The sequence below is a fragment of the Podarcis liolepis genome (assembly GCF_965112155.1).
Source record: "Podarcis liolepis genome assembly, chromosome: 2".
Classification (NCBI taxonomy): domain Eukaryota; kingdom Metazoa; phylum Chordata; class Lepidosauria; order Squamata; family Lacertidae; genus Podarcis; species Podarcis liolepis.
The window spans coordinates 9660601-9671588 of record NC_139555.1 but is presented as its reverse complement, the minus strand read 5'-3'; the positions used below and the strand labels follow the sequence as shown (position 1 = coordinate 9671588).

Genomic DNA, 10988 nt, shown 5'->3' with positions numbered 1-10988 from the left:
GAAGAATGAGAGGTTTGTAAGGAGTCTTCAATAATTTTGCCAAGGAAATTCTTATGTCTCATGCTATTAGCCTTTCTTGTACATGGAGATCCTTTATGAAATGTATTCGGGCCCATCAAACAAATCTGTACTGAGATACACATACTGTATCACCATTTTTACTGCTGGAACTGCTCTGAATCTGACTTCAGGAAGAACGTGTTTTAACTGCACAGTGTCCTGGAAAAGACACTCTGCATTGGGAAAGAAGGGAACTGAGTTCCCTCCCATTTTCCACTTTCCTGATGTTCCAAATGACCAGTACTTTGGAGTTATGATTTGTGTTGTTGTCAGGATTCTAACTGGCCTGTAACTGACCAAAGAATTCTGCAGAGCAGTTGCTGCTGTGGCTGGCTGGCTGCTCAGGCGAACGTCAGCTCAGTGGCCAACCGCTCAGTCTTCTTGAGGCTCAGGAGCACCTAGCAAATACCTGCTCTGTTCCTGGCACGCTAGACTCTAGCTGAGGAAGGCATTTCACGTAAGTTTATGGATTAAACATTCCTCACTATGCCATCAGGTGTGTTTATGCTCAGTGGAAAAAGATAGGTGCAGTAAAGGTAAAGGGACTCCTGACCATTAGGTCCAGTCGTGGCCGACTCTGGGGTTTGGCGCTCATCTCGCTTTATTGGCCGAGGGAGCTGGCATACAGCTTCCGGGTCATTATTAAGCTGCTTCTGGCGAACCAGAGCAGCGCACAGAAACGCCGTTTGCCTTCCCGACGGAGCAGTACCTATTTATCTACTTGCACTTTGAAGTGCTTTCGAATTGCTAGGTTGGCAGGAGCAGGGACTGAGCAACGGGAGCTCACCCCGTCGCGGGGATTTGAACCACCAACCTTCTGATCGGCAAGTCCTAGGCTCTGTGGTTTAACCCACAAAACAGAGAAATCATGAGCAGCTTCCCATCCACAACAAGTTGCTGAGGTTCTGGCCATTTTCACAGGAACAATGCAACAGTAGATGAAATCAGTAGCAGTGTGCTGGAAGAAAGTCTGAGTGTCGGCGTCTCTGGATCAGATGTCTCTACCTAACCAGGGGGTGGGAGAGAGCAGGGGAACTCTTTCTTTTGCTGCTTCTTTCTGTGCCTGGAAGGAAGAATGCAGGAGGGAGGATTTCTTTCAATGACTAGACATGCTTGCTATTCCCTCTCTCACCGCATCTTGTCTTCTCTTTTGTTTCCAGGATGTCTGCCAAGGTCTCCCCTGCTCCCCTCCTCTCCAAACCCCCCCTGCGGGTGAAAGAAGGCTCCCTGGTAGTCAGATGGCTGCGTTTAGTTTCTGGTCTCCAGCTGTGTGCATTCCTGATGGTTATTTTGGCCTTGCCCATGTGTATTGTGTCAACCCTCAGTGTCAACTGGCGAGTGTGGAGTGTGGAAGACATCGAGGGAATCGGCTCTGGAAACATCTGGATTGGAATCTGGGATGTCTGCTTTTGGAAAGACCCTTCTAACGACGGCAACTCTTTTTGGCATTGCGAAGATCTCGATGAGCAACATCCAACCCTCCCGAGGGAAATTTTTATTGCACAGGATTTAATGGCATTAGCTTCCATTATGAATTCAGTGGCCCTGGGATTAATTTCTTTTGCCTCGTACAATGTGTTCAAGCCCAGAAAACATAAGGATTTTCTCTTTCGCTTTTTTAGGCTTGGAGCTTTCCTGAACTTATCTGCAGGGATACTCGTCCTGATTTCTGTGGTCTGGAACACGTCTGCTGTCTTGCAAAATGGGGAAATTGACTTCCCTGAAACTTTTGAATTGCCTCAACTTCCCAGCGAGCAGCATATTGGACCTTCTATTTATCTAGGCTATATCGCTGCAGGTTTCCAGCTGCTGAGTGCAGCATTGGTTGGGATTGAGAGATGTTGCATCAGGAGCACCACAACAGATACATCTCTAATAGAAACTGTAGTGGTGATTACCCCAGGAAGTGCGGTGAAAAGCGAGAGTCTAACTACTTGTTCGAAGTGTGGTTCTCTGCTGGACCTGGTAATTCAAGAGAAATCCTCCACGGTGGAGATGGAGGAAAGCTGTGCAAAAGATCTTGTCATTCCAGAGGAATCCTGCACAGTAGAGATGGAGGAAAGCCGTACGCCCCAAAGCTCACCTGAAGGACATCAAAGTCCACCTGAAGTCCCAAAACATACTATTATACATGTTATACCCTACAACAGGGAGTCGTAAACTATCAGATCCAGATCAACGCAGATCGCTCCATACACGCATGGATCTGCGTGGATCAGGATATGATAGATTTGTTTTGGGACTTCAGGTGGGCTTTGATATCCTTCAGGTGAGGAGGCCCTTTTTATGACTAGTAGTTAGTTAGTTAGTTAGTTATTTATTAAAAAAATTAATTGATTTACAAAAATGTGCAATGTCTCGCTTTCATGTTTTTCCCCCCCAGGTAACATTTTTATAAATCATTTTCATTTGTTGAGACATTAGGTAGAAAAGGGGAAATAGGTGGAGGGGGGGAACAATGGGTGGGGGTGGGGTCGGGTAGCAATTTTTCTATTTTACTTACTATACGTAGGGTTTGGTGTCAGCATTGTTTGTGCAGGTTCCTTGCTGTTTGCTTGTAATTAATAAACCAATATTAATTAAAATATTGACTCTGTTTGCATGATCTTGGCCGGTCTTAATGCACGCTCTCGTCCCGTTTTTCAGAGCCTCCTCCAGAGCAGACCCACTAAAGCCTAACCGGTGGGTCTACTCCTGTGTAGGATTCAGTTCTTGATAATTGTGCACTTGGGTCTGGGTTAAAGGCGGATCTACACGGATCCTCATGGATCCTCCACTTTTTTAAAAATAACTCCATCAAATTTTGTTGATTTACAAAAGTGTGCAATGTCTCTCTTTCATGTTTCCCCACCCGCCCACCCCATGTAACATTTTTATAAATCATTTTCATTTGTTGAGACATTAGGAAGGAAAGGGGAAGTAGGTGGAGGGGGGGAACGATGGGTGGGGTTGGGGTTGGGTAGCGATTTTTCTATTTTACTTACTATACCTAGGGTTTGGTGTCAGCATTGTTTGTGCAGGTTCTTTGCTGTTTGCTTGTAATTAATAAACCAATTAATAAACCAATATTAATTAAAATATTGACTCTGTTTGCATGATCTTGGCCAGTCTTAATGCACGCTCTCGTCCCGTTTTGCAGAGCCTCCTCCAGAGCAGACCCACTAAAGCCTAACCGGTGGGTCTACTCCTGTGTAGGATTCAGTTCTTGATAATTGGGCACTTGGGTCTGGGTTAAAGGCGGATCTACACGGATCCTCATGGATCCTCCACTTTTTTAAAAATAACTCCATCAAATGCAGTGTCAAATCACACCTGGAAGGCACACCTACAGACTGGACTATCAAAAACGTGGCTGCAGCACCACAAAAACTTGGATCCGAGGCATGGATCCTCATGAATTCATATGATTTTTATAGTGAAACAAAATAAAAACACCATGATACTGTAGACCACTTTTTAGTCTGTAAGCAGAACCAAAGAAATCACGCATCCACTGTTTCGTGCTGCCGTGCTTTCGTGGAGCTGACGTGCTTTCGTGGAGCAAAAACATGGTTTAAAAACATGGATCCTGATGGATCCTCATGATTTTTGCATTAGATCAGGCCAAAGTCACCATCAGCTCAAATATCACGGCCATGGGCACAGTATCCACCACAAAAATCACGAATCCACGGCTTCCTGGCGACACCGTAGCCCAAAAACGTGGTTTTGAAGCACGGATCCTCATGGATCCTCACGCTTTTTGCATTGGGCCAATCCAAACTCACTGTCAAATCACACATCATGTCTAGGGGCACAGCCTGCACCACAAAAAACTCAGATCCACGGCTTCCTGGTCATACCCTGGCTCAAAAATGTGGTTTTGAAGCACGGATCCTCCTGGATCCTCACGCTTTTTGCATTGAGCCACCCCAAACTCACCATCAAATCACACATCATGTCCACAAAAAACTCAGATCCACGGCTTCCTGGTCAGCCCCAAACACTCAGTCTCATAACAAAAAATACTCAACGGAGTTAGGGCTGAGGGTAGGGGAAGTACAATCATGATCTTTCCAGTCCTCTAGAAGCTGACCCTTTTGGTCATTTTGATCATGGAGCCAAATATCTCTTCCCAAGTTTTAAGAGCCTAAACAAGTAAAGAACAAGCTTGCCCTTTACATGCAAAAGCCCTGAAATACAGCCCATTGGGCAACTGATCATGGGGCTGGGAGGAGGGAGGTAAGGACTAGCACCTTCTCTGCCCTCCACCTCCAACAGCTACACCTGAAAGTTTCATGATGGGGTTCGATTTAAGAAGCTGAATGTTTATAAAGGCACTTAGCGAATTTCTGCCACGGAAATTCTAAACAGAAACACTCTGCAGGTTCAGCCCCTAACAGAAATTGCTCTACGGTCTCTGTGTTGGGAAATGGGAACAGATCTTGCTCATCACCAACCTTCCCTCCGCAAATCAGTATCACTATGAAGCTGAACTGAACAGCTTGCTCCAGAGTTTTAAGAGATACGTTTCTGTGGTGTAGTGGTTAAGAGCGGTGGACTCTAATCTGGTGAGCTGGGTTCGCTTCTCCGCTCCTCCACATGCAGCTGCTGGGTGACCTTGGGCCAGTCACACTTCTCTCTGAACTCTCTCAGCCCCACCTACCTCACAAGGTGTCTGTTGTGGGGGTGGAAGGGAAAGGAGATTTTTAGCCACTTTGAGACTCCTTCAAGTAGAGAAAAGCAGGATATAAAAACCAACTCCATGAATAAGAATTCTATGGAAAAGGACCATCCCTGCCATGATGATGAAAACTTCATCATCTTCATCCTGGGAAAAAATGACTATTGGGGTTCCACAAGGATCTGCCCTGGGCCTGGTGCTATTCAATCTTTTTATAAATGATTTGGATGATGGAATAGAGGGCATGCTAATCAAATTTGTAAATGACTGCAAACTGGGAGGGGTTGCTAATACACCAGAGGGTGGGTCAGAATTCAAAAATGACCTGAAAAGCCTAGAGAGCTGGGCCAAAACCAACAATATGGAGTTCAGTAGGGAGAAATGTAAGGTACTACACCTGGATAGAAAAAATGAAATGCACGGGTGGGGGACACTTGGCTTGACAACAGTACCTGTGAAAGGGATCAAGCTGAACATGAGTCAACAGTGTGATGTGGCGGCTAAGAACGTCAATGCAATTCTGGGCTGCATCAGTAGGAGTATAGTGTCTAGATCAAGCGAAGGAATGCTACCACACTATTCTGGTTGGTCAGACCACACCTGAAATACTGTGTCCAGTTCTGGGCACCACAGTTGAAGAAGGATATTGTCAAGCTGGAGCATGTCCAGAGGAGGGTGACCAAAATGTAAAAGGTCTGGAATCCACTAGCTAGCACGCTGCACTGTTCCATTAGATAGATATTGTTGCTATTTTTTAAGCTAAAGGTTATGTATAGCTGCCATCTATTAGTCTTTGATGTAGTGGTTAAGAGCGGTGGACTCGTAATCTGGTGAGCTGGGTTCGCTTCCCCGCTCCTCCACATGCAGCTCCTCACAGGGTGTCTGTTGTGGGGAAGGAAGGGAAAGGAGATTGTTAGCTGCTTTGAGTCTCCTCAAGGGGAGTGAAAGGCGGAATATCAAGTCCAAACTCTTCTTCCAAACTCTTTGTAATAGTGACATTTCCCATAAATATGCTGAGACACAACTGAATAATGTTATAGATTTCAATGGGATTCATGGAAGGGCCAAGTTTATTCAGCAGTTTAAATGAATGGGGCATGGAAGGGCTTAACTGGTTCTTAAGCAGGGCCAAAACCTGGGGGAAGGAATCTTCAGTCTCTGCAGAAAACAGCAGGCACAACAACATTTTGTATGGAATGCAGAGCGAGTTCTTCTCATAAGCAAGTAAGGGGAGCCCCTGACTGAGGTGCTGTATGCGCCGCTAGAGCTGGTGGCATGGTGTGAGTACCAAGGTTGGTTTTGCTCTCTGCATTTTTCCTGAAGTTGTTGAGCTGTGAAAATCAGGCCCACTGCCCCCTAGAAGGCTGAAAACCATTTTGGGATTCAGGAAGGGTCACCTCGGATAATGTTAAGAGACGGTTTGTTAAGATCCTTGCAAGCATTTTGCCGGCCACAGCTAGTAGAGAGATGCCGCAATAGTTTCCACAATCAGTTCTGACACCTTTTTAAAAAGAGATTGATAATTTTGGCATCCCTGAAGTCTGCTGGGATCGCTTCTCTCTCCCAGATCTTTTAAATGCGCTTGTGAAGTTGTTGTGTAAGTTCAATTCCACCCGCTTGGAAGATTTCAGCAGGTATCCCATCAGGTCCATTGGCTTTGTTGTTTTTCACTTGGTTAATAGCTGTACACAACTCTCCAAGATTTGGAGATACAGCAAGCTCATCTCTAATTTGTTTTTGCGGGATTTGTGAGAGGACCTCAGCAGCTATGGGGGAGTTGTGGTTAAGGAGATGTTGGTAGTGTCCTTTCCAGCACAGTGCAATAGCTTCTTTATCTTTTAGAAGTGAGGTACCATCTGTTGAGCGTAGGGGGCATATGCCATGATTTATTGGTCCATAGATGGTCTGTGTGGCTTTAAAGAAACTCTGTGCATCATGAGTGTCGGATAAGTGCTGGATCGCTTGAGCTTTTTTTTATCCACCAGGTGTTTTTTAGTTCTCTGGTTCTTAGCAAGCAGTGAATTGCCAGGACTTGGAAGCCCCCTGGTGATGAAATCACTCTTTCCACCCACCCACCCCCCTTTCAAAAATGTGCATGGAATGAATGAGCTGGCATTCAAATCTATTCTTTTAAAAGCATATTTTCTATTATTATTGGGTCCATTCTGACAAATATTGGGTCCATTCTCTCACTTTTGACCCTTCTTGAATCCCTCATTCCTGGGGGTTGGACTAGATGACCCATGGGGTCCCTTCCAACTCTTCCATTCTACAATTCTCTCACCTACAATTCTGACACCCCCTTCAGGTTGTACCAATCATACCAGCAGATAAACCGCATTTTTGCCAGTTGATGGTCTTTTTTAGGGGGTAGAAAGAAGCGTGGGTTTGTTTTGGAGGTTTTTGTTAGGATGTCCTGACGTCCAGTGGATGGGGAAGGCCTGACAGCTGACGTTACACTCCCAACATCCACTTAAAAGCCATATGGTACCCTGAAACGCTTCCCCCAAAAGGATTCTGGGAGCTGTAGTGCTGAGAGCCGTTTAGAGACCCCCTATTCCCCTCCCAGAACTACCATTCCCAGAGTTCCCTGGGAGGTTGTGGGCATCTCTTTCGAGAGGCAATGGAGTGCACCTCTGGGGGGTGAAATCAAAGGTTTTCAACAGGCGCTAGAAGGAAAAATGAAGGAGACGCCTGCGAGAAGCCAAGTTACAGGGAACCAGGCAGCGGCCTTCTTGGTGGTGGCGCCTTCTTCATGGTGATCCACTACTGCTTTAAGGGAGGTCTTGGAATAAGTAGATTTCTTGCTGATCCAAAACACCCACCCACCCCACTCACACATGAAAACAAAGACCACCACAGCCGACTACAAATGAATAACCACACCCTAGGCCAACCCCAACCTCTCTCACCACCAAAGGAACACAAGCAGACAGCAAAGAACCTGCACAAACAACGCTGACACCAAACCCTACATATAGGAAGTAAAATCGAAAAATCGCCACTGCTGCTAGAAACTATTCCCCCTCCCCACCCGTCCCACTTCTAATGCAAACCCCCTTCCTCAATCAAGATGGGATTTCAGCTCAGAGAGTTGGACAACTTGGGGGTTTCAGCAGGAAATCCAAGGCAGCCCCCTGCCTGAATGAGACTGGATTCCCCTGCTAAAACAAAGAAGGGGGACTGTTTAGGAGACAAACCCGCTTCTGAATCAGGAAGGGGTTTGCTTGGAATCCCGCCCAACTGAGCAGAATTTAAGCCCTGCTCATCGGCTGACGTTGAAAACCAGACATCGCCCGGCCCTGGGCAGGATGGCACACCGAGCCTCCTCACTTCTGTTCAAAGGAGGCTGAAAAGCGGGGGGACATGTTTGTATCTTTTCGTGGTCTTCTTTATTTCTATGCTTTTTTAGATGTGGCTTCATAGCCGAGTGAGAGATTTGAACCCCGGTGCCTCCCAGGTCCTAATCTGGCAGTCTAACTGTTGGACCTGCTCCATGTCTGCTATTGGGTCCCCGGAGCGCAGATTCATACAGCGTGGCAATCAACCTTGCAGGATTCAAAAGGATTTATTTGAAATGCATATGCAGGACAAAGGCACAGCGCCATAAGCTCGCAATCTGCACACCCCAGTCAGGATGCGCCCACTTTTTATAGACTATACAAAAACAAAACAAAACAAAACAAAACAAAACAAAACAACAACAGAATGTCCCAGGACATTCTATACAAGATCTCAAAGTAGCTGTTTTACTACAAAGGAATTTCAGAAATAGACTGGAAAGAGAAGCTGCTGAATTGCAACTCATTACCAAACTTAAAACCATGGAAAGACCTGGTTTGAACAAAGACATTGGATTCTTATCTCATTATACATGACTAAGCCATTTTTCACCTTCTCACCCCTTGCCTTTTCCTGTAAGACCTATTGCAGTCGTTAAGAGTCGTCAACAGGCTCATCTCAGCTATCTGCCAATCTCCCATTCCCACCACCCTTCTGAGTAATACCCCTCCCCACCTTCTCTCTATATAGAAGGATCTGGCAACTTCTGTTTCAGTGTATCTGAAGAAGTGTGCATGCACACGAAAGCTCATACCAAGAACTAACTTAGTTGGTCTTTAAGGTGCTACTGGAAGGAATTTTTTTTATTTTGACTATGGCAGACCAACACGGCTACCTATCTGTAACAACAGAGAGTGAGACTTTACATTCTTATCCAATCAGGCTCTACCATTCCATGTTTCTCCTTTTGAAGATTAACACTTCCTAATTTACTCATTCTTTGCTTGTCTGCCTGCTTATGGCCTTGCCCGTCTTGTAACAGTGGCTTTGATAACAGCATGCTGGAATTTCTATTTCTGAGGCCCTTCAATTGGAGTGTATAACAGCCTGGACGGCCACAGATGCCCCATATTCTCTGGATCTGAGATTGCCCAAAGTTTCCTTTCTCTCCCTTGTTGTGCAAAAAGAAAAATGCCCATGACAAAATGTGACATTTTTGGCTCTTTGGAGACAGTTCTGGTTCCCTCTCTCTCTCTCTCTCTTTTTATTTAGAGGAGTCTCATCCCTTTTCAAACCCAACTTCCTCCTGCACACAGCTTCAAGGTTTCCATGAAGAACTAACCAACCAACCCATAATTGGAATTTACGAGATTAAGGAGAGAATTTATTTTTATATAATGAAGAGAGATGGGAGGATAATTGCGCAAGGCAAGAATATATAGGGTGGCAAAAATCAAAAGAAACAAACATTATGAGTTGGGTTCTTAAAATAACAACAACACATGCCTCCTCAGTGGATTTCAGAACAAATATGTCTCTCTTTTTTTAAATTACCCAAACACTATAATGCAAGGAGTTGTAGTGATAGGCTTCGGCCTATCCTGCCTAGCTTGACTCTCCTCAGCTTTGATGCAATACGTTTTTTTTTTTTTCTGAGGGCTAATATTACCAGACTTTTCTCCTCCAGCTCTACAATTAAAACTTTTGTGGCCAAATTTTCCACATCCCCAGCATTGAACTTCTTTGGGATTTGTATAATTTGTTTTCCACCCTCTCTCCTCGGTGAGACTGGTGTTGGCTTGGGCCTTGTCATTTTGCCCCTTTGACAATGGCCTCTTTCCCTTGTCTTTCTCTGAAGAGGGGTTTCCCTTTGCTTGTTGGAATTTATTTCTGTTAGTCCCCCACACTTTCCTGCCAAAACTTGGTTCATCAAACCTATGGTCCCTTATTTCATTTATCTGGTCAGCTAAGTTAGCGGCTTCTTGAAGCGATTGAGGGTGTCTTTCCTTTATAAGATATTTTAATTGGTCGTTTATTGTTTCATAAAATTGTTCCAGAGCAAACGCTTCTCTGATTTTTGGAACAGAGGCTGCCCTCTCCTGTTCTAACCATTTTGTGAGGTAGTTTGAGATTTTCTCCCCAAGCTCCAGGTGTATTGTTTTCCCCACCGAATCCCACCACTTGCCTACCACTTCTGTGGTGACAGGTAGGGATGTTATTCCACCGCAGGTACGGTTGTGATCCCACTGCTGCCACCAATTTTGTGGCGATCACACAGGGCCCCGGGACGTTTGACGGTCTATTGACCCTGTGCCACCACTGTGATTGCTTTCTTTTTTTGCAAATGCTTTTTATTGAGTTTTTCCCCAAACAAAATAAAACAATATTTTAGTCATCATTTTATGTCATCTTATTTACACTGCGTATATACACGCCCAGACTTCCTTCCTTCCCAGCTGCGGTTTTCTTAATATAGATCTTCTCTTAGAGATTCTTATTCACTTCTATACACATCACAGGATTTATGTTAACCCTGCTGTAGTTTTTAAACTTCTACAATTAATTCTTATGTATGCCACAAATTTACCCCATTCTTCTTCAAACTTTGTCCCTCTTTGGTCCCGGATTTTATACGTCATTTTAGCTAATTCTGTGAATTCAAAAAATTTAGCCTGCCATTCCATAACCGTTGGGGTCTGCTGTGACTTCCACTTTTGAGCTACAAGGATCCTAGCTGCTACTGGAGCATATTGGAATAATTTATGATCCTCCTTTTTTACTTCCTCCCCTATTATCCCTATTAAAAAAGCCTCCAGTTTTTTCGGGAATGTATACTTAAAAAGTTTCTTCAGTTCATTATATATAAAGTCCCAAAATTTTTTCATCTTTTCACACTCCCACCACACGTGGCCACCACTGTGATTGCTTTCTTGGCTGCCACCACCCCGCTTCTCACAGGGACACACACGGAGTCCAGACAGTT

At 44.8% G+C, this 10988-nt stretch overlaps 1 protein-coding gene across 1 annotated transcript; it reads left to right on the top strand.

The window, feature by feature from the left end:
* The first annotated feature begins 402 nt into the window (after positions 1–402).
* On the top strand, positions 403–2340 carry LOC310701013 (claudin-34-like). The gene is made up of 2 exons (XM_083490973.1): positions 403–517; positions 1221–2340. Exon 2 carries the CDS (start codon positions 1222–1224, stop codon positions 2218–2220), a length of 999 nt encoding a protein of 332 aa, XP_083347099.1. The 5' UTR covers positions 403–517; position 1221; the 3' UTR covers positions 2221–2340.
* Positions 2341–10988: the final 8648 nt, after the last annotated feature.